This window comes from Cetorhinus maximus, chromosome 20, assembly GCF_964194155.1.
Source record: "Cetorhinus maximus chromosome 20, sCetMax3.hap1.1, whole genome shotgun sequence".
NCBI classification, from domain to species: Eukaryota; Metazoa; Chordata; class Chondrichthyes; order Lamniformes; family Cetorhinidae; genus Cetorhinus; species Cetorhinus maximus.
The window spans coordinates 45,510,853-45,534,575 of record NC_135898.1 but is presented as its reverse complement, the minus strand read 5'-3'; the positions used below and the strand labels follow the sequence as shown (position 1 = coordinate 45,534,575).

The window sequence follows — 23,723 nt, the reverse complement described above, 5'->3', positions numbered from 1 at the left end:
TACCTAAAATTTACAGTATAAGGAAAGTATATAAAAACAATATTTCTTATGCACTCTAAATTTCTCTTCATTTCTAATTTCTTCTTTTAAAAAGGCTGTGTGTGAGACCAATTTATTTAATTAGTATTAATTAATTAGTATTAATTAGTATTCAACTTTAATGCAAACTTTTTATTTGAACATGGATTTATTTAATCTGAAAATTCCTTTTACTGGAAAAAAGGCTGATAGTCTCGGCTCACTCTTAAACGTTTTTTGCTATGGATTCTCATTAATTGTCATTGAGGGCTTGCATTGCTAGCCTCTTCAGTGATCAAAATGTTGACTATTGATGTTAAACATCGAGTGTGTTGGGGCACGTTCTTGGAACAAAGATCCAGGTAGCTTTTTCCTGTCGTGTCCTTCTCAACCCCACACTATTTCAAAGCACTTTTCTGCTCATAAAGTACTTTTTGAAGTATAGCCACTGCTGTAATGCAGGAAATGCGACAGCTGATTTGCACAAAGCAGGGCCCACAAATAGCTTTGTCATGTGTGACCAGACAATTTGTTTGAGATGTTGGTTGACGGCTAAATATTGCCTAGCACACTTACTCTTTAAATAAACCATAGGATTTTTTTAATATGTCAACTGAAAGGGCTGTTGGAGGCTTGATTTAACATCTCATCTGAAAGACAGCAACCCTGGCAGCATTGAAGTTCCTATCTAGATTATGTGGATGAACCTCTTGTGTAGCATTTAAATCTATACGTATGTGGCTCATAAGAGTGCTACAACTGAGCCACCCCTGGTAGATGGAAAAAACCCACCAGCTAGTGAAACTTTGTTTAAACTCTATTTTATGCCCAACTTAAGCTTAACATAAAACTCCTATTTCCCCCTAGAATTATACTAGATCAGAGATTCCACACCCCATTTATGCTGATGACCTGCAGTTTCTCCTACTCCCATTCCAATTTTGTCAAAGATCAGGACATTTCCCAAGTTCAGCTTATCTCCTTTACCCCTCAATTCTGCTACTAGAGTAAATCCAACTACAGTTGGTGTGTGTTTCATGTATAATCTTATAACATAGAAGGAGGCCTGCCAAATTTAGTTCCACACCCCAGCCTTTTCCTCATAATCCTGCACATTTAGCCCTCTTAAAAGGCAATTGGACTTGTGCTTAAAGTTTATATAGAATCTGCTTCTTATACCCTTTTTGGTCGTGTGTTCCACATTTTAACAGCCCTCTGAAGAAATTTATCTTCACTTGCCTTTCTAGTTTTTCACTGAATTATTTTGAATCACTTGTTTCTGAGCCAGATAAAATAATTTCTTATTAGCTTCATCAAGACCCTTATAATATTGACTACCTCTTTGGATTCTCAACTTCTTTTCTAAGGAGAACAATCCCAGCATCTACAGCCTTCCTCACTGGTATCACCCTGTAAAACCTCCCTTGTACCCTCTCCAAGGCCTTGACATCTTTCTTGATTTTTCTGGTTCTCAGAATTGTATACCACATTCAACCTGAGACCTAACATAAGTTTTTAAGCATGATTTCCTTGTTTTATTCAATCCCTAGTTTACAAAACCAACTGTTTCCTTATCACCTTCTCAATTTCTGCCACCTTCAAAGATTTGTGAATGTTGAAAGATCTTGCTATATAATCTCATCTTTAAATTTAGTCAAGGGTGGAAATCAAGGCTAAACCTTACAGAATTCAATCTGTCATACACCAGGAAAATTCACAAAAATGGAATTTGACTTAATCAGCTAATGTAAATCCAATTACCTTCATTTAATCCCATAACTGACACAACATGTCTTTTGTTACAAACCATCAAATCTTCCAATTCATTATTAGCAATATTACAGGAGATTTAAAAGTATGGAACATATGACCAATTAACATTTATTTCCAGGGAAAGCAAAAGTTTAGTGAACAGGCCAAAACTGTTCTAATAAAGTATTTTTCTACATCTTCTTGTCTCCTATGTAGATACTGTTACCCAGCAAATATTTGTAAATCTCACTCTCGCTCTCCGCCTCACTCAATGTTCTTCACCCAGCTGCCAGAGCTTGTTAGAAAATTATCACTGGGTACTCTGTACAATTGCAATTGTGCTGGACTTCCCAAAATAAGCAATGATATAGACTGGAACAGTGCAGATGTTTTTTAGATTTTGTGCCTCATTTAAAGGTATAGATATCAGGTTTAAATACGATCGAACAGCTTGATTTTCAGTTTATATGGACCTAAAGAGTAGTTTTTCTTGACAAACCCTGTTTTGGAACTGTATTAGATTTCAAAGCTTCAAAACCCTTGTATGCTTTTGAAACTTTTGTAGTTTGCACTATTTGAGAAAAAAATAAAAAATATGCAAAGCTTGCGTGAATCTGAGATCTAACATTTACAATTTTTAATTTTGCCACAGTTAAAAGTGAGGAATGGCTCTTGTCAGTGAGATCTGAAAGGAGAATGTGGAAAATTGAATAACACAATGGATGCATTAAAAATATTTTTGCTAAACTCATTCAAGTTTCTGTAAAGCTCTTTCTTATGTCTCTCAGGACCCACAGCCATGTTCCATTTCGGGAAAGTAAGCTGACTCGCTACTTCCAGGGGTTTTTCGCTGGGAGAGGAAAAGTTTGCATGATCGTTAACATCAGCCAATGTGCTTCTATGTACGATGAGACACTAAATGTATTGAAGTTCTCTGCAGTGGCACAAAAGGTAGGTGAGATATGTGAATTAATTAAATTGTGCCTTCTAATCCATAAACCCTTCAGTTGCACAACTAAACACTTGGAAAATACCCATCATGACAGAAGACTTGCAGTTTTGTAAAGTTTTATTGCAACTTAGGAAAAAACCTTTCTGATTACGTTTCCTTTGTTCTACTGCTCAACTACGAGAAAAAATGGATTGTGGTAAAATCGCGAGTTTGAGTGCTGTTTTGATTGTTTCCTTTTCATAAAATTATAAATTTATATTTGTAGTCGATCACTCATTACCTGTCACAATCTCAACCCTTTCCCTGTGGCTCTTCCAAAAATCATTGAGTTCTATGACTTTAACTAGTATTTCTAAAGAGTTTTGAGAGAAATGAAAACTCCAAGTTTGACCATTATTCTGACCAATACTAGCAATCTGAGACTTGCACGTAAGAACTATTGGACAAAAGAAATAACACAAAACAGATGATGGAAAGTAATATACTACAGACTGCTTTTCATGCACTTGGCACTTGGTCAACATTCAAATCCTCAATGTTAGCTTATTTTTTCATCTTTAGTTAGTAAGCACACCAGGTAGTGCAAACCAACTTTCACTTCTCATTATCGATATATGCGTAAGAATGGGATATGAGGGTTTTTGATGAAGTCAGTAGGAGAAGCTATTTTATTAGTGGTTGGATTGATAACCAGGATGGGATGAGGAACAATCTTTTTCCACCATGAGTTATGATCAGGAATGCACCTGCTTGAAAGGGTAATGGTAATAGTCAGCTTAACATAGGTTCTAAGAAAAATATTGGAACCCTTACTGAAGGAGAGAATAGAAGAATGTCTAGAAATGAGAAGTGTAATAATGAATAGTCAGCATGGATTTAAAGAGGGAATATCTTGCTTGACCAATCTTATTGAATTTTTTGAGGAAGTAACAGAGTAGATAATGGTGATGCAGTAGATGTAATTTATCTGGATTTTCGGAACTCCTTCGATAAGGTGCCATAAGAGATTAATGAATAAGATCAGAGAATGCAGAGTAGGGGGAAAAAATGGTAGAATGGATTGCTAGCTGGCTTCAAGACAAAGCAGAGAATGGGAGTAAAATATAGTTATTGAATGGCAGAAAGTGGGAGATAGTATTCCGCGAGGATCAGTGCTGGGGCCACTGCTGTTCACAATTTACATTAATGGTTTGGATTTGGGAATCAAAAGCATAATTTTTAAATCTGTGGATTATCCTAAATTGTGGAGGATAGTCAATACTGAGGAGGTCTGCAACAAGTTACAGGAGGACATTAATAAACTTGCAGAATAGGCAAATGATTGGTAAATGAAGGTAAAAACAAAATTAGGGAGGTCACTTATTACTTGGAAGGTGCTAGGTGGGGTAGAGGAACAAGAGGATCTTGGAGAACAAATTCAGCAATCACTAAAAGTTGCGCCACAAGTTGGCAAAGCCATTTTAATAAAGCAACAAACCAAGCACTAGGATTTATTTCTAGTGTGATAGAATTTAAAAAAGTAGGAAAGTTATGCAAAACCTGTATCAAACCTTGGTTAGACCACACTTGCCATACTGTGTGGTATATTCTAAAAGGATATAGAGGCATTGGAGAGAATGCAGAGAAGATTTACAAGGATGATACCTGAAAGGCAGGGTATTTTCTCTTGAGAAAATTAGGCTGGTGACCTAATATAGGTCTTCAAAATTATGAGAGGTTCAAGAGTAGATACAGACAGAACGTTTCCTATTGTGGAGAAGAGCACATGTAGAGGTTATCAATAGGAAGTGGTCACCTAGAAATCCACTAGAGAGTTCAGCAGAAATTTTTAAGAAAATATTCTTTCATGGGAAGTATGTGTTGCTGACAAGGCCATGTTATTCACCCCCAATTAGGAACATAGGAGCAGGAGTAGGTCATTCAGTCATCACTGCTCCGCCATTCAATATGATCATGGCTGATCATCCACTTCAATGACTTTTTCCCACACTATCTCCATATCCCTTTATGTCATTGGTATTTAGAAATCTGACAATAGCATACCAAGCTTCTATAGCCCCCTTGGGCTGAGAATTCCAAAGATTCATAACCCTCTGAGTAAATATAGTAAATACAGGCCCAGTTTCCCCACCATCCCAGGAACAAGTCTTGTGAGCCTTTGTTGCACACCCTCTATGACAATAATATCCTTTCCAAGGTAAGGGGACCAAAACTGCACAACACTCCTGGTGCGGTCTAACTAAGGTTCTATACAATTGAAGCAAGACTTTGTTACTTCTGTACCCAGATCCTCTTGTGATGAAGGCTAACATCCCATTAACCTTCCAAATTGCTTGCTGTACCTGCATGTTAGCCTTCAGTGACTTGTTGACGAGGACACCCGGGTCCCTTTGTACATATACACTTTCTAGCCTGTCACCATTTAAGAAATACTCTGCACACCTGACTCTCCTACCAAAGTGGATAGCCTCACATTTTCCACATTATATTCCATCTGCCAAGTTCTTGCCCACTTAGTAAGTCTGACCAAGTCCTCTTGAAGCTGTTTTGCACCTACCTCTCAACACCCTTGAGAAGGTGGTGATGAGCTGCCATCTTGAACTGCTGCGATGTAGGTACACCCGCAGTGCTGTTAGGAAGGGAGTTCCAGAATTTTGATCCAGCAACAGTGTAGGAAGGGTGGTTATAAGTCCAAGTCAGGATGGTGTGTGGCTTGGAGGGGAATTTGCAGGTGGTGGTGTTCTCATGAATCTGCTGCCCTTGTCCTTCTAGGTAGTAGAATTTGTGGTTTTGGAAGGTGCTGTCAAAGGACCCTTGCTGAGCTGCTTCAGTGCATCTTGTAAATGGTACACGCTGCTACCGCTGTGTGTTGGTGATGGAGGGAGTGAATGTTTTAAGGTGATTGGGGTGCTGAACAAGCTGACTGCTTTTCCTCGATGATGTTGAGCTTCTTGAGTGGTTTTAGAGCTGCTGTCATCCAAGCAAGTGGAGCGTATTCCCATCACATTCCTGACTTGTGCCTTGTAGATGATGGACAGGCTTTGGGGGTGAGCTGCTTGCTGCAGAATTCCCAGCCTCTGACCTTCTCTTGTAGCCACAGTATTTATATGGCTGGTCCAGTTAACTTTCTGGTCAATGGTAACCCCCAGGATGATGTTAGCGGGGGATTAAATGATGGTAATGCCATTGAATTTGAAGGGGAAATGGTCATTGTCTGGCACTTGTGTGGAGTGAATTTTAGTTGCCACATATCAGCCCAAGCCTGAATGTTGTCCATGTCTTGCTGCATATGGGCACTGTCTTCTTCAGTATGAGGAATTGCAAATGGTACTGAACATTGTGCAATCATCAGCAAACATCCCCACTTCCTGGTATTGTGATGGAGGGAAGGTCATTGGTGATGGCTGAGCTGAGGATACTACCCTCTGTAATTCCTGCAGCAATGCCCTGGAACTGAGACGATTGACCTCCATCAACCACCTTCCATTTGGTAGTTATGACTCCATGCAATGGAGAGTATCCCCCTGCTTTACATTGACTTCAGTTTTGCTTGGACTCCTTGATGCCACACTTGGTCAACTACTGCCTTGATGTCAAGGACAGTCACTCTCGCCTCATCTCTTGTGTCCATGTTTGGAGCAAGGCTGTAATGAGTGGCCCTGGCAGAACCCAAACTGAGTGTCAGTGAGCAGGTTATTGCTATGCAAGTGTCGCTTGACAACACTGTCAACAACACCTTCCATCACTTTGCTGATGATCAAGAGTAGGCTGATGGCTGGTAATTAGCCAGATTAGATTTGTTCTGCACTTAGTGGGCAGGCCATACCTGGGCAGTGTTTGACATTGTTGGATAGATGCCATTGTTGTAGCTATACTGGAACAGCTTGGCCAGGAAGACAGCTAATCCTGAAGCACATCTTCAGTACAATTGCCGAGATGTCGTCAAGGCCTGTAGCCCTTGCAGTATGCAGTGCCTTCAGCTGTTCCTTGATATCACATGGAGTGAATCGAATTGTCTGAGGACTGTGGTGCTGCAGACCTCAGGAGGAGGCTGACATGGATCATTAATTTGGCACTTCTGGCTGAAAATGGTTGCAAATCTTTCAGCCTTGTATTTTGCACTGATGTGCGGGGCTCCACAATCATCGAGGATGTGAAGCCGCCTCCTCTGATTAGTTGGTTACTTGTTCACCACCATTCGCGATTGGATGTGGCAGGACTTCAGGACTTTGATCTGATCTGTTGATTGTAGGATCGCTTAGCTCTGTCTATTGCATGCTGCTTCTGCTGTTTGGCATGCAAATAGCCTTGTGTTGTTGCTTCACTAGGTTGATACCTCATTTTTAGGTATGTCCGGTGCTGCCCCTGGCATGTCCTTCTGCACTTTTGAACCAGGGTTGATACTATGGCTTGATGATGATGGTGGAGTGAAGGATATGCTGCGCCATGAGGTCACAAATTGCAGTTACAATTCTTTGCCCAAACAGTGGCGAGAGTGTAGTAGTGATTGACATGAATACCCATTCTTTTTTTTAAATTAATTTATGGGATGTGGGCTTCACTGGCTGGGCCTTCATTTATTGCCCATCCCCAATTTCCTTTGAGAAGATGCTGGTGAGCTGCCTTCTTGAACTGCTGCAGTCCATGTGGTGTAGGTACACCCACAGTGCTGTTAGGAAGGGAGTTCCAAGATTTTGACTCAGCGACAGTGAAGGAACAGCGATATATTTCCAAGTCTTGAGTGTTCTGGGAGCTGCACTCATCCAGGGAAGTGGGAGTATTCCATCACATTCCTGACTGGTGCCTTGTAGATGGTGGACAGGCTTTGGGGAGTCGGGAAGTGGGTTACTTGTCGCACGATTCCTAGCCTCTGACCTGCTTTTGTAGCCACATTATTTATATACCTAGTCCAGTTCCGTTTCTAGTCAATGGTAACCCCCAGGATGATGATAGTAGGGGATTCAGTGATGGTAATGCCATTGAACTTCAAGGGGCGATGATTGGATTCTCTCTTGTTGGAGATGGTCATTGCCTGACACATGTGTGGCACGAATGTTACTTGTCACTTGTCAGCCCCAGCCTGGATGTTGTCCAGGTCTTGCTGCATTTGAACATGGACGTCTTCACGGTCTGAGGATTCGCGATTGGTGCTGAACATTGTGCAATCATCAGCGAACATCCCCACTTCTGACCTTATGATAGAAGGAAGGTCATTGATGAAGCAGCTGAAGATGGTTGGGCCTAGGACACTGCCCCGAGGAACTCCTGCGGTGATGTCCTGGAGCTGAGATGACTGACCTCCAACAGCCACAACCCATCTTGTGCTAGGTGTGACTCCAACCAGTGGAGAGTTTTCCCTCTGATTCCCATTGACTTCAGTTTTGCTAGGGCTCTTTGATGCTAAACTCTGTCAAATGCGGCCTTGATGTCAAGGGCAGTCACTCTCACCTCAACTCGGGAGTTCAGCTCTTTTGTTCATGTTTAAACCATGGCATTCACTGATTTGTTCCTCAGACCAATGCTTTGACCAATTGGATTCAGGCTGTCTGGTTTAAATTTTAAACAATGCTTGGCAGTTCACTATCAGTTATGATTAACTGGTGCATTCTCCATGGCAAAGCCTCTACCATTCAGACAACTTGTCAAATAATCAACACTCTCTTATACAGTATTATTTTGCTTTCTCTGACATTGGTATTCTTGCAAGATGAAAGCTTCGGCAAAATGTCTTTTTTCACCAACACTCGAGATTCTAGAATGGTGCTGAACCATGAAGACCTTAATTCGATGTATATGTGCCGTAGTCCCTACACAAGCCCAAACTTGAACCACATTTGTCAGTAACATAAGATTTTTTTAAAAAAATCTATTAACACTTTTAATGTATATTAATGTATGTTGTTTGTAGATTTTATTGACACAATTGAGATGATTGTGGCTGCTGTAGAGCCACAGATCAAGAAGCCAATATTATAATTCATGTTTCAAGTGCATTGAATGCATCATGTGTGCTCTTTCCCAATGGCAAGTCCTTAGCTCATACAGCCTTCCCCTTGTCCTGTGCCAGCTTTTTCATTTTCCAATAACTTCTTTCAATTTTAAAGTCACCCAGCATTGATATTCTCTTCCTTCCTCTTCCTCTTTTTGTCCCCTTGAAATCTTCCCTCCATAACGCCTCTTGCTAGTCTGTTTCTTTAAGATGTGCCCTGCCCAGCCTCTATCTTTTCCTTATTATGTTTAGCAAATTTCTTTGTTCGTTCACTCTCTTCAGCACTTCACCACTTGTTACTTTTTCCGTCCAGCTGATTCTTTCCATTCTCCTCTAAAACCATATTTCAAAGCTATTTAACAAGTTGGTCTCCCTTTTCCATAAGGTACAAGTCTCTCATCCATACAAAACAACACTCCGAATCAAGCTTTTTAGAAGTTGCTTCTTGAGCTTATTCAGCTTGCCTGTTAACATCTGTGTCTTCTTACTAAATACAGCCTTTCCCATTGTTATCCTTGTTCTTATTTCTTTGTTGTTCTTATTATTAAGAATAATTGAATTCACTAGTTTGCATAAACTGTGTATTGCATAAGAACATAAACTTGGCTTCCATTTTGAAGTAATGAAACTTTAATGGACATTGAACTAAACTTGTGACTTTCATTTTCTCACTTCAGTTTGGACCCATGTAATTGATATATATGTGATATGGATAATCTAATTAAAGGAAGTGGCTTAACAGCTTTCCACTTGCATCCTAGAAACTTTCAGTAAATTGTTTAAATGTCTTTGCTGCTAACCTGCTAAAATTCATTTTTATTTTCTTTGACAAAACTGAACTCAATTATAAAACCAGTATTTTCTATTTAGGTTCTTCTCAATAGTTCAAAGCTTCTTCCTGCACTCTCGGTTTCAAAAAGATCAGCCAGAGATCTTTCATTGATCATCAACAATGCTGAAAATGAATCGTCCTTTGCAAAACGACAGACTATATCTTGGGATGCCAGTCTGGAGGATGTTGCTGAAGTGGAGGAGGGGGATACTGAGACAATAAATGAAGTGAAGCAGAGGGAAGAGGAGGAGGAGGAGGAGGAAGAAGATGAAGAGGAAGACGAAGAGGAGGAGGAGGAAGCGAATATAGTAATAAGTAAAAGACACTATGAGGTAAATAGATTTTATTTGATCTTGCTAAACTAAAGAGAATTTTGTGCTGTATGAATTCACAATTCCTATTGCTTGGAAGAAGTTAAATGTTGCTTGCAAGTATTAATATTTGTAATGGAGAAAGGGAATGAAATATCTTAGTAAATTAGATTTGCTAACCATTTTAACAGGCTCTCAAAGATACTGTGGTTGCTGAAGTTTAATGTGCAGCAGCTGAATACATGGGCAGTACCTAGTCAATCTAATACAAATACACTGGTAGTACTTATAGCCATCCACTCACTAGTGTTCACTATGAGTTTATCTTCACATCTATGACCTGTTGCTTTATATGCTTTTTGTTTGTAAATAGAGATCATAGTTCTCTATTTTTAAAAGTTAGATAAACTTTTCACCACGTGGAAGTGACAAGTATGATTGATGAGGGCAGTGCGGTGGATTTGGTGTATATGGATTTTAGCAAGGCTTCTGACCTGTTCCACATGGCAGGCTGGTCAAAAAAAAAAGGCCTTGGGACCCAAGGGATAGTATCTAATTGGATCCAAAATTGATTCAGTATTACTTGGCTTGAGGTAATGCATTTTTGGAGGTGTAACAAGTCAAGGGAAGTCAAAGTAAATGGGAGAATATTGAGTCATGTGAAACAATAGAGGGACTTTGGAATATATGTCCGTAGATCCGTAAAGGTAGCAGGACAGGTGCTAAAGTTGGTTAAGATGACCTATGACATGCTTTCCTTTATTAGCCAAGGTATAGAATATAAGAGCAAGAAGGTTATGCTAGAACAGTTGTAGAGGCAGAACCTCACCACAATTAAAAGCACTTGGATGTTTAGTTGATTAGCTGTGATCTGCAGGGTTATGGACCAAGTACAAGAAGGTGGGATGATGCTGGATAGCTCTTCATCGATCAGCATGGACCTGATGTGCTGAATGGCTTCATTCTGGGTCATAAATTTTCCATGATTTGGTGTAGACAGAGGGAATATTCCCTGGGTCCTTGAATTGCGTGAGGAAATACCTCTCTTGATGAGAAATGGACATAACACATAGAAAGCTACACACAGCAGGATTTTGCCCTTGGTGGGGATGCTCAGCGGAGGCGGTCGGGAAGCGGACCGTCGCCCGCGTTCGGCTCCACGCTGCGATTTCTCGTGGGCGGGCCAATTAAGGCCTGCCCTGCATGGATTGCGAGCGGGCGGGGGGAGGAGGGCAAGCCGGGCCTAGCGTGCGAGAAATAGCACTTCAATCGTGCCTCAGAGATTGAAGCGCTGTGTAAAAAAAAAATGAAGCAAATAAAAATTTAAGAAAACATGTCCCCTCATGTGACTCTGTCACATGAGCTGGGACATGGTTTTAATTCAAAAATAAAGCTTTCATTTAATGTTTATTTGCTTTGGGAAACCTTATCCCACTCATGGATGAGGTTTCCTAAAATACGTAAAGGCCGTTTGGCCTTTTTGCCTGCTCGCCAACCATTAAGTTGGATGAGCAGCGTAAATTTGAATTTAATTAGATTGTTAATGTCCTTAATAGGCCTTTTAATTATCGGCGGGCGCGCAGCCAACTCTGGCACACGCCTGCCAAACAAAATATCGCGAGGCTGCGCGATGACGTTGGGACACATGCCCAACGCACATCAATTTACGCTCGGGCGTGTCGGGGGAGCACCTGCACGTTGAGCGTAAATTCTGCCCACAATAACAAAGATTGTTCCATATACTCGCCACATGGTAAATCAGCTACAACATGTGGCAAACTGCTATTCATTTTTAGAATCACACTATACTGAGTTTTGTTAAAATGGCAGCAGTGGGTATGAGTATGCATGTCACTTGCTAGATGGCTATTTTTTCCTCCCTAACTGCTCAAGGAAAACTTAACCATGTTGCTGTGTGGCTGTTTATAAAAATATAGTTCAGGTTAGTGACCTTGAATCTGAAGGGCCACTTGCTTAATGAAACAAGACACATAGGGCAGAATTTTGCCCTCAGATGGCGGGCGAGCCCCACCAGCTCGGCAGCTGGTGGGCAGCCGAACTCCGCCGCCAAAACGGGGCCGGCTGCCATTTTGAGTGGGCAGGCCAATTAAGGCCCACCCAGCGGCCTTCCTGACAGGAAGCACTATGCGCTCTCTGTGTGGAAGGGGGGAGGGAATCCCCAACTGTCAAAGTGCACTCTTTCGTGCATGCGCATGAAAGAGCGCATTGCTCCCTGAGGCAAAGTGCTGTCTCGGGGAGTTTACTGACAGGTAAGAAAAGTCAAAATATAGAGAAATATTAAAATTATTAACATGTCCCTCTCATGTAACAACGTCACATGAGATGGGACATGTTAATAAGAAACACAAAGTTTATTAAATTTTTAAAAAACGGACATGAAACTTCACCCCGACAGTGGATGAAGTTTCATGAATAATCTGGAGCCCGCTGGGGCTCCTGGCCTGCCCGCGAACCTTAAGCTTGGGTCTTTAATAAGGTAAATTAACCTGTCAATGGCCTTAATTGGCCATTGACAGGTTGGTGGGCAGACCTTCCTGAAGATTTAAATGGATTGGGATGACGTTGGGGGGTTCCTCCCAACGTCATCCCGCGTCATTTTCCCCTCAGCAAGCGGGCCCCGTCCCCAAATCGCCGAGGGGAAAATCCTGGCCATAATGACGATGTTTTTAAATCTGCGGGACTGCACTGTCAGCCTTTGGAAGGGCAGTGGTTTGATGCTGTCGTCTTTTTGTTGGTGACACAGGATGCTGATTGAAAAAGTTGGTTTTGTTTGGTAGATGGCTGTTTTTGCACAACAGTTGGTGTGTGAGCAATGGACAGCACTGCATGGCTGCCACTGAGGGTTGAAATGTGCAATATTAGGCAAACTGGGGTAGTGCAGCAAGATCCAAAGTGTTCTGCCTAGATCTTAATAGATTTGTTAAAAAGAGCTATTAAAAGGAAGAAGGCACTATTAGTGTAAGAGGAAAGATTACAGGAAGCTGGCATGAGCCAAGTGACTGCTAAATGTACAGAAGCTGGGTTCGGAAATGGCAGGAAACCAAGCATAAGGGAAACATGAGTCCGAGTGCAGAAGCCAATATGTCGAGATTTGCTGATTCTTTTTTCTTTTCTTTTCTCTCCCCATGGTTCAAATATATTAACTGATAAAATAGAGACAGTTAACTCTTGAAGAAATGTGCTTTTTGGGAAGTAAACAGGACCACAATGTCCATAGCAGAACACTTCTTCAGACTGTCGCTTCACTTTTGAGAAAGCATACAGCAGGCCAAACCTATTTTCAAAAGATTGTACATTACTACTGCATATGTTTTGCATCATGTGGTGAAGATGTTATTTTAATTCTAGGCTTGTTGTAGACCTGAAATAATCTGAACTTTCCAGATTTTATAGCTGTGTTCAGGCAGACTTTAAAAATATCTTGGTAATTCAAGTTATAACAATTCCACTGTTTGCCCCTGCTGACTCCTGCCTCTGTGGAACTCAGAGTCAATTATTTTTAAATTACTAATGACTGAACTGAAACCTAAAACAATAGCAATTAGTATTTGTCTCTGGATTGATATTCTTTTCTGGCTGCTAAGGAATCCAGTTTATCTCCCGTTCTACCTGACTGTTTTTCGATTGTTTGGCTTTACTTGCATGGAGTAAGTGAACAATCAATGTGTTAGGTAAAGTTGTAGTTTTCCTGCACTTGGATGAGAGCACACGTGTAGTCCAATTTTGTGGTGTTTTTTCTCCCCCTTCTGAACATGGAACTAAATGGAGGAAAAAAAATCCAGTCCCGTCTGCTGATGGAAAGTCAAACAAAAGTTTTTTTTTGTATATAGATTTTACTGAATAACTTCAATGCTAAAATGCCATGGCAAGAAAATGTAACACTATTTTTATTACCAATAGAGTAGGTATAGCAGAAGAAGATTCTACTGTTCTCCAAAATACACTTTGACCATAATCTGAGATCTCCCCCACCTCAAGCACTGTGATAATGTGACATTTCCATATTCTTTATAATTATCACCATGTCTTTTACAAACTAAATTTCTGCTCAATTATATGCAGTTGAGTTGCCACTATTTAAATGAATTTTGCTGGGATCCTTACAGCCCGGAGAGCAGGGATTTTCATCTCACTCCTGGGACTTGGCTGAATTCAACGCAACATGAGCTTAGAGTACTGCAGTTCCATGTGGTTTGTGCATAGTTTTAATTTATTTTCAACATGTTTTATACTCTCAGTACTGTTTCAGCAAAATATGTTTTCAAATTGAAAGAATTATTCTATTTGAATTTGAATGGGCCACCTCTATTTTTTTGTAATTGTAATGCGTATACAGAAATTGCTGCTTTGCATACAAGACCTGAAAAACAAGCTGATTGAGGAAAAGAAAGAAAAAGTGACCTTGGAAAAGAATATCCGGGAAGAAGTTAATCAAGAAATGGAAAAATTCATGCCTCAGTTTGAAAATTATTTAAGGTAAAGTCTTATTTTTAAAGAAATGGTTACTTCAGTGTTCTAAAATTGTGACTTGAAGGAAAATCCAAACCTATTGTTTAACAATTCATACATTAGCTTAAATTTTGATTTTATTCTTTTTCTTCACAATTTTCAATTTGAAATTGGTAGCATTTGCTTCCCCACTCTCATTCTGTAGGGCTGTATTCTGGAAAATATGCACAGATTTTTTTCCTGTTATGAGTAATTCATTCTTCACTAGATCAGACAGCAGCTTTGTTGTGCATGTCTCTTTTTTGTTTCCAAGCTGACGCAAAGGGAAATAAAAATGTCCTTTTTTGTATTAGAACATATCCAATTTATATTGGGTTTTCAAGTGGCGATCAGACGCAAACCAAACTCATTAAATTTTATATCTGTGATTATTGCAGATAAACTCATAACCTACCTCTCACCCATTTTATTTTTGGCCTTTACTGATCATTTTAAGTACCAGATCAAGTGAAACAACGACATTTTGTATTTATATGCCACCTTTAATATACAAACAAACATATGGATTAGGAGCAGGAGTAGGCCATTCGGCCCCTCGAGCTTGCTGTGCTATTCAATAAGATCATGGCTGATCTAATTTTAACCTCGCCTCCACACTCCTGCCTAACCCTGATAACCCTTCACCCCAATGCTTATCAAGAATCTATCTAGCTCTGTTTTAAAAATATTGGAAGACTCTGCTTCCACTGCCTTTTGAGGAAGAGAGTTCCAAAGACTCATGACCCTCTTAGAAAAAAAATTCTCCTCATCATCCCTGTCTTAAATGATTGACCCCTCATTTTTAAACAGTGACCCATAGCTCTAGATTCTCCCACAAGAGAAAACATTCTTTCCACATCCACCCTGTCAAGATCCCTCAGGATCTTAAAGGTTTCAATCAAATCGCCTCTTCTAAACTCCAGTGGACACAAGTCCAGCCTCTCCAACCTTTCCTCATAAGATAACCTGCCCATTCCTGGTATTTCCTGGTATAAACCTTCTCTAAACTGCTTCCAACAAATTTACATCCTTAAATTAGGAGACCAACACTGTACACAGTACTCCAGATGTGTTCTCACAATTGAAGCATAACCTTCCTACTTTTGTATTCCATTCCCCTTGCAATAAATGATAACATTCTATTATCTTTCCTAATTACTTGCTGTACCTGCTTACTAGCCTTTTGTGGTTCATACAATAGGACACCCAGATCCCTCTGAATTTCAGAGCTCTGCAATCTCTCGCCATTTAGATAATATGCTTCTTTTTTATTCTTCCTGCCAAAATGGACAATTTCACATTTTCCTACATTTTACTCCATTTGTCAGATCTTTAACCATTCACTTAACCTATCTCTGTCCCTTCTGTAGCCTCCTTACGTCCTCTTCACAACTTACTTTCCTGTCTATCTTTGTGTCATCAGCAAATTTAGCAACCATACCTTTGGTCCCTTCATCCAAGTCATTTGTATAAATTGTAAAAAGTTAAAGCCCCAGCACTGATCCCTGTGGCACATCACTTGTTACATACTATCAACCAGAAAAAGACCCATTTATGCCTACCCTCTGCTTCCTGTTAGCTAGCTAATCTCCTATCAATGCCAACATGTTATCCACAACACCATGAGCTTTTATTTCCTGCAATAACCTTTGATGTGGCACCTTATCTATTGCCTTCTGGAAATCCAAGTACAGTACATCCACCAGTTCCCCTTTATCCACAGCATATGTGATTCCTTCAAAAAACTCCAATAAATTGGTTAAACATGATTCCCCTTTCACAAAATCATGTTGACTCTGCCTGATTACATTGAGTTTTCTTAAGTGCCCTGCTATAACATCTTTAATTTTTAATAACAGCTTTTAACGTTTTCCCTATGACAAATGTTAGGCTAACTGGTCTGTAGCTTCCTGCTCTCTTTCTCCCTTTTTGAATAAAGGAGTTATATTCGCTGTTTTCCAATTGTAATTGAACCTTCCCTGAATCTAGGGAATTTTGGAAAATTAAAACCAATGCATCAACTATCTCACTAGCCACTTCTTTTAAGATCCTAAGATGAAATCCATCAGGATCTGGGGATTTGTCAGCTCCAACTATTTGCTCAATACCACTTCCCTGGTGATCGTAATTTTGAGCTCCTCCTTCCCTTCTATTTCCTGATTTACAGCTATTTCTGGGATGTTACTTGCATCCCCTACAGTGAGGACCAATGCAAAATACCTGTTCAATTCATCTGCTATTTCCTTACTTTCCATTATTAATTCCCCTGACTCACTTCCTCCAGGACCAATGCTCACTTTGTTAACTTTTTTTTAATATCTATAGAAACTCTGACAATCTGTCTTTATATTTGTAGCTAGCTTTCTCTTGTACTCTTAATCTTTCCTTCCTTATTAATCTTTTTGTTATTCTTCACTATTCTTTATATTCTTCTGACCTGTCAACCTTCTTTGCACAATTATATGCTTTTTCTTTAAGTTTGATGCTGTCTTTAACTTTTTTAGTTAACCACGGATGATGGTCCTTCACTTGGAATTTTTTTTTCTCATTGGAATGTATTTATCCTTTGTATTCTGAAATATCCCTTTAAATGTCTACTGCTGCATCTCAATTGACTTATTCCTTAAGCTAATTTGCCAGTTCGCTTTAGCTAGCTCTGCTTTCATCCCCTCATAATTGCCCTTATTTATGTCTAAAATACTAGCCTTAGACCCACTCTTTTCTCCCTCAAACTGATTGTAAAACTCAATCATGTTATGTTGCTGTTACCTAGGAGTGCATCACTGAGGTTATCAATTAATCCTATTTCTTTGCACAATACCAGGTCTAGTATAGTCTGCTGTCTCTAGTTGGCTCCAGAACGTGCTGTTCTAAAATTATCCTGAACACATTTTGTGAACTCCTCAACTAAGTTACCACTGCCCATTTGATTTTTCCAGTCTAAATGTAGATTACAATCCCCCATGATTATCGCTGTACCTTTCTGAGAAACTCCCATAATCTCTTCCTTTATACTCCATCCTACTGTGTAGTTACAATTTGGGGGCCTGTTCACCACTCCCACAAGTGACTTCTTATAGTAAAATATCCCAATGTGTTTCTCAGAATTGTTCCCAAACAAAATTTAACACCAAGCTACATGAGATGATATTAGGGTAGATTTAGTCAAAGAGGTTGTTTTAAGAGGTGTCATAAAGAAAGAAAGAGCTAGAGGCGCACAGCTTTGAGGGAATTCCAGAACTTAAGATCTTAGTAGCTGAATGCACAATTGGCAATGGTGGAGTGATTAAAATCAGGGATGTCCAAGAGGGCAGAATTGGCTTGCTTTCCAGAAATTGGTTCTTCAGAAGAGAGGCTAACAGTTTTGTTCTTTATCTGAACACATATCTGGCACTCATGAGATCGTAATAAAGCATTTCAGATCCCTGGAGTAATTACAGATGCATTGTCTTTAAATAAAATGATGAGAACTGAAGGTCAGAAGGACTTTCAAAAGGAATCTATTCTGCTTTTCTTGGACGTCCAACCTCTAGTTGCCTTGCCTACACGTTACTCCGGACCTAAATAAGTAGTTGACTCTTGATTGTCTAGTAGCCTAGTAAGTTTGTTAGCTTTTTATTTTGTGGAATAGAATCATGAAAGTGGCATACCACTAGGACTGCAGCAGCTTACCACGGGGCAATGAGATGGATAGTAAATTTGACACTCTGAAGTTATTTGTTAAACTCTATTTTCCAGAAATACTTTATTTGCTCATGACCTGGATTTTGTGGTCAGCAATGTGATGCTAACCTTAAACTGCCCACAAAGATGAAGTGATCCCTATTGCGCAAATTTTACCTTTCTCGATAGTTTGATTCCACCACTGAGTCTGGGGGATCTCCAGGTGTCCAGCAATGGTTGTGTCAGCTGGGAATTTAAGCAGCCGATCACATTAAAGAATTCTCAGATGACAAACCAGGAAGAAAAATGCACTGAAGAAGAATTATACAGACTCTACATTAACTGTTGCCAGACCCGCTGAGTTTTTCCAGTACTTTCTGTTTTTATTTAAGAAAAATGCACTGATTATCATTCAGTTTCAAGAAATTCTATAGAGGATAAATAACAATTGGGACATAAATATAGGAATAAGATAGATGCTGAAATAGCAAACTTTTTATTACAATAAAAGCCTGTGAAATTTTTACCATGTAGAAATTTGACAGTGCACAAAGGGAAAGTTAGTTCTTTCAGGACCATAGGTTGTTTAGCAGTAGCTATTGCTTAGTAGACTGGTTTAGAAACCCAGTTGGATCTCATTCACAAGGCATAACTTTTATTTTTACAATGATAAAGGGAGAAGTTCATGTAAGTTCAAGTGATTTCTAAAGACTACTATCTACAGAAACTTCAGCTGCGCAACCATTGGAGGAGAAGGAAATTACTGATAGCACTTTCTGAATTTTCATGTTTAGTTATGCGTGTGCAGACACCAAAAGTTGCTGTTGGTTTCACAGTTGTAATGGCGGCAAACACTGATAGTATCACTGTCATTACCAATGCAAAATCCAGGCCTATGTATCTGACTAAATTTTTATTTAATGCTTTTTTAAAAAAAGAGCCATAGTGAAAATTCTTTAATTTCCTAGTCATTTAAATGCTGAATCTATTGATTATAATTGTTATTGTAAAATGTTACTGGCTTCATTGCCCATAGTGGCACCTCCGTATGTCTTTCCCAACTATGATATTCTGTTGATCTTCACCTTCTATCCCACAGGCCACCACATTCACCAGATGTCAATTCTTTCACCTAAAACATAATCCATCACCAAATAAATCTTCAGCCTCCTCCTGTGATGCCCTTGTTTACTCTCTTATCATTTTTTTATACTCAGGCTGCCGTCTTCCAGTCACCTACCTTTGCAAATGCAGGACATTCAACATCTGCCCATTCACCACTTAAACCAGGGCCCCACATGTGTGAAACAGAGATTCACATATGTTCCCTCTATTCTGATATTCTGTATTTGCTGCAGTCCCCTCCACATTGGGGAAACTTGATGCAGATTAGGTAAGCAATTTGTTTAAAAAAAAATCTCTTGTGTGGTCTGTTTGCAAAGTGTAACCATGAAGTGCCAATGCTCGCCACTGACCTATTTGTTATTGACCTTGTACTCTTACACTAAAACTTTGCAAGTTTCAAGGACAGCACCTCCTTCTGAAAGGCATCCTGCAGTCTGAACATTGATTCAGTAATTTCCAACTTTAGCTAGATCCTCATAAATCTCTTTAGTAGGTTTTTAGTATGTCTACCCTTCTGTTTTTTAAGTCTCCCACTTGTGCAGCTAGTTGCACTATCATTCCCTTTGTCCTGATTTTTTTTTTAATTCCCTCCTCTGCACCACCCCATCACTTCTGAATGCCTGGCTGCCTCTTATTTTTCAGTTCCTAAGTGAGAGCCTGCACCCAAAGCATAGCCATGTCTATTATCTCCCTAGATAGTTATTGTCCTCTGAGTTCACAGCATTTTGTGTTTTTTTTATCTCCTAGATTTCCACCATTTTCAGTATTTTACTTTCGTTGATTTGTTTCACTTTTTTAATATATAGAGAGCGTGTGAAGGAAGAAAATCAGTTAACTGAGGACAGAATTGAAAAACGCAATGAGATATTTCAAACTTTGGTCAAGGCATGTGTTGCTATTGACCAGAATGATGACTCTGTTCCTGATGTCAATCAGGTATGTGTTTTGCATTTATTTTCAGCAGAAGCCATTTGCTCTAGCTCATTGAAAAACAATTTTCACAAATCTGTACCCTTGCTTATTAAAACCTAATGTTTAACCCTGTCCAAATCTGCCTCAGCTCACAATTTCATTTGGCTTATCCAGGAGTTTTTGGAGTCATTATCCTCCCAAAAAGATTTGTCTAATCCTACCTGTGCCTGACACAAATCTCTATATGAGTAAGGTGAGGCTAAGTGTTGACTGTTCTCAGGGGGAGCACACATGTCTTATGTACAGCTGTTGCTTTCAGCAGCAATTTCCTCACCCCAGGGCTTTGAGACTGCATGCTTGTGCCTGAGAAAGATGTCATTGTCAGTCCAGCACAGAGGGACAGGTTTGCAGTGTATGTATGTAAGTGTACAAAGTGGTGAACAAGGTTGATATTCTGTATGAGAATATGATGTGGCAATAATAGAAACATGGCCTAAAAATGGTGAGGACTGGGTGCTTAATATTCACAGATACAAAGTGTTCAGAAAAGATTGGGAAGGAAAAAGGAAGGTGTTGGCAATACTAATTAGGGAAGACATTGTAATGTTGGAACTGGGTGTCCATGACGGAACATTTGGTTAGATGTGAGAAGCAAAAATGGCCTGATACTACTGGAGAGTATTCAATAGACCTCCAAATATTGAGAGAGAGGTATAAATTTGCAGGAAATCTGACATGTGCTGGAACTAGTGGTGATATAGGGAGACTTTCATTACCTAGAGATACTGCTAGAGTAAAGGGTAGGGAGGGTGATGTGTTCAGGAGAACTTCCTTGACTAGTATGTTCTTGGCCAACTTATTCACCATATTTTGTGCATTTACACATATAGGCATTCTAAACCTGTTTTTGTATTTTTTGTAGTCGTCCTCAGTCTGTTCCAATCTAATATGGTGCTACTTCCTTCAGGGTCATTTTAGTTTATCTGCAAGACTGTTTATGCTTGAGCCTGATTTTCTATGTTCATGTCAGAAGCATAAACTACTAAAATTACTCGATTTGTACCAATCCAAAAAATTAAATGGAGTAGGATTGAGCTTCAGATGCTATAATATCTTGTGGTTAAATTTTTTTTTTTTTAATGTTCTCTCCAACAAGAGAGAATCCAACCATCTCTCCTCAATGGCACTCAATAAAATTACCATTGCTGAATTCCCCACTATCAACATCCTGGGGGTTACCATTGACCAGAAACTGAACTGGACTAGCCATATAAATACTATGGCTACAAGTATAGATCAGAGGCTGGGAATTCTGTGGCAAGTAACTTGCTTCCTGACTCCCCAAACCCTATCCAGCATCTACAAGACACAAATCAGGAGCGTGGAATTCTCTCCACTTTCCTGGATGAATGTACTCCTACAGCACCCAAGCAGCTTGACACCATACACGAAAAAGCAGACCACTTGATTGGCGCCCATCCACCACCTTCAACATTCATCCCCTCCATCACTGACGCACAGTGGGGCAGCAATGTGTACCATGTACAAGATGCACTGCAACAACTCAAAGGACCCTTTGACAGCACCTTCCAAAATCGCAACCTCTACCACCTCGGAGGACAAGGGCAGCAGATGCATGAGAACACCATCACCTGCAAGTTCCCTTCCAAGCAATACTCCATCCTGACTTGGAACTATTTTACTGTTCCTTCACTGTTGCTGGTTCAAAATCCTGGAACTCCTTTCCTAACAGCATTGTGGGTGTACCTGTACCACAGATCTGCAGCGGTTCAAGAAGGCAGCTTACCACCACCGTCTTGAGGACAATTGTGGTTGGGCAATAAATGCTGGCCTAGCTAGTAATGCCCACAGCCCATGAAAGAATAAGGGGAAAAAAAAGTAAAGTTAAGCATCACCTCTTAAGCACTGACGCATGTATTTGACTGGGAAATCACCTTGCACATTTGCTTCCAAGTACAATTTCAGTTCCTCCTATTTGCATGCTGGCAACTGCGAAGGTTAGCCTCGTGTGTTTTATCCTTCCAGTTGCCTCCAGAATGTGCCCTGTCTGCCACCTAATTAATCATCAAAGGCCCACTGGTTTTCTCTATTTCACTGTCAGCCCATTTGATTCGGGGAAAGTTGAACTGACTGACTTTTCTAGGTTGTTATGTGCAAAATTGGGAGGTTTGAGGTCTGGACACAAGGCAGAAGATCCTGATGGCTGCTAACTTAATAATATGTATTTGCATTGCATTGATAGTTTTTGGTCACAAGGTTGATAAATAGTTAGTTCTCATAGACATGAAAAATTAAATGCAAGCATTTAATCAGCTCATTATAAACATGATAGTCAAGTTCCACTTTCAGTTAATGTTCTGAAGATTTACTTTTCCAATCCAGTGATTTGCTGATTTACAATAGTAGATGTGCAATCTATCTACTTTTCAAAACAGGAGACTTTGGTTAAAACTAATGTTGTGGGATGCATCAAGTCCTTGGAACCAGATGTAGCTGAAATCAAGAAACAAGCTGAAATGATCCATCACCATCTAACAACTGCTCCAGAACCTGAAGAAACTGTTACACTTCTGGAAGCTAATTTAGCTTGTGTCATTCAGGAACTTAAGCAAACACAAGAAACACTGAAAAAGAAAACTACTGGTAAGTTTTGGGGAAAAAACAATATTGCACTAATAAAGCCTTTTGGTGTTAATACATTTTGTTAAAATTTTGTTACAATACTGAGTTCTTAAAAGGTTTGTTTCCAATAAATAAATAAGCTAACTTTATTTTAAAATGAGGGCAAAATAGAAAGGTTACACCCCCCTAAGGGAATCTATAATTGGAGGGGGTAGATCGCATCTTCTGAATTCACAACTGAGAACCCAGAAGGTTGTGTTGCCTACCTGCTGCAAAGGTAAAGGATATCTCTGATCAACTGGAGAGGAACTTTGAAAGAGAGGGTGAAGATCCAGTTGTCATGGTCTCAGTTAGGACCAATGACATGGACAATAAAGGCGAGGAGGTCCTGGTAAGAAAATATCCAAAATTAGAAACTAAATTTTAAAAAGCACATCATGGATGGTAATAACAGGATTACTACTTCAGCCACATGCTAATTGGTATAGGGATAGGTAGATCAGGAGGGTGAATGCATAGCTGGAAGACTGGTGTGGGAATGAAGAGTTCCATTTTATGGGATACTGAAATAGGAAAGAGCTGAACTGCTGGAATATGCTCCAACTGAGCTAGAGTGGGATCAGTGACAAGTGACTACGCTGGAATGAGAGGAAGCTAACTAGAAATGTAAAAACGGATAGCAAGAGTTTCTACAGGTATTGATAAAGGAAAAGAGCAAGTAAAGTGAGTGTTGGTCCTCTAGAGAGTGACAAATGGGGAGTTAATAATAGATAATAAGGAAATGGCAGATAAAATGAACAAATATTTTATCACTGTCTTCACTATAAAGGATGCAAAAAACATTTCAGTAATAGCTGTAAATCAGGAGGTGAAAGGGAGAGAGGAAATTGGTGAAATTCCAATCACTAGGGAAGCGTACTGAACAAACTGATGAAGCTGCGGGTTGACAAGTCTCCAGGCCCAGATGGACTTCACCCTAGGGTCTTAAAAGAGGTGGCTAATGAGGTAGTAAATGCA

General features: G+C 39.8%; 1 protein-coding gene across 2 annotated transcripts in view; it reads left to right on the top strand.

Annotated features, from left to right (window-relative positions):
• The window catches only part of LOC144695070 (kinesin-like protein KIF20B), a 122,914-nt gene that overhangs the window by 32,283 nt on the left and 66,908 nt on the right, over positions 1 to 23,723 (top strand). For both annotated transcript variants that reach the window (XM_078565984.1, XM_078565983.1), the window contains exons 12-16: positions 2,559 to 2,721; positions 9,582 to 9,875; positions 14,212 to 14,351; positions 19,958 to 20,087; positions 22,520 to 22,727. In XM_078565984.1, coding sequence (XP_078422110.1) covers positions 2,559 to 2,721; positions 9,582 to 9,875; positions 14,212 to 14,351; positions 19,958 to 20,087; positions 22,520 to 22,727 — 935 coding nt within the window. The remainder of the gene's footprint in view (positions 1 to 2,558; positions 2,722 to 9,581; positions 9,876 to 14,211; positions 14,352 to 19,957; positions 20,088 to 22,519; positions 22,728 to 23,723) is intronic.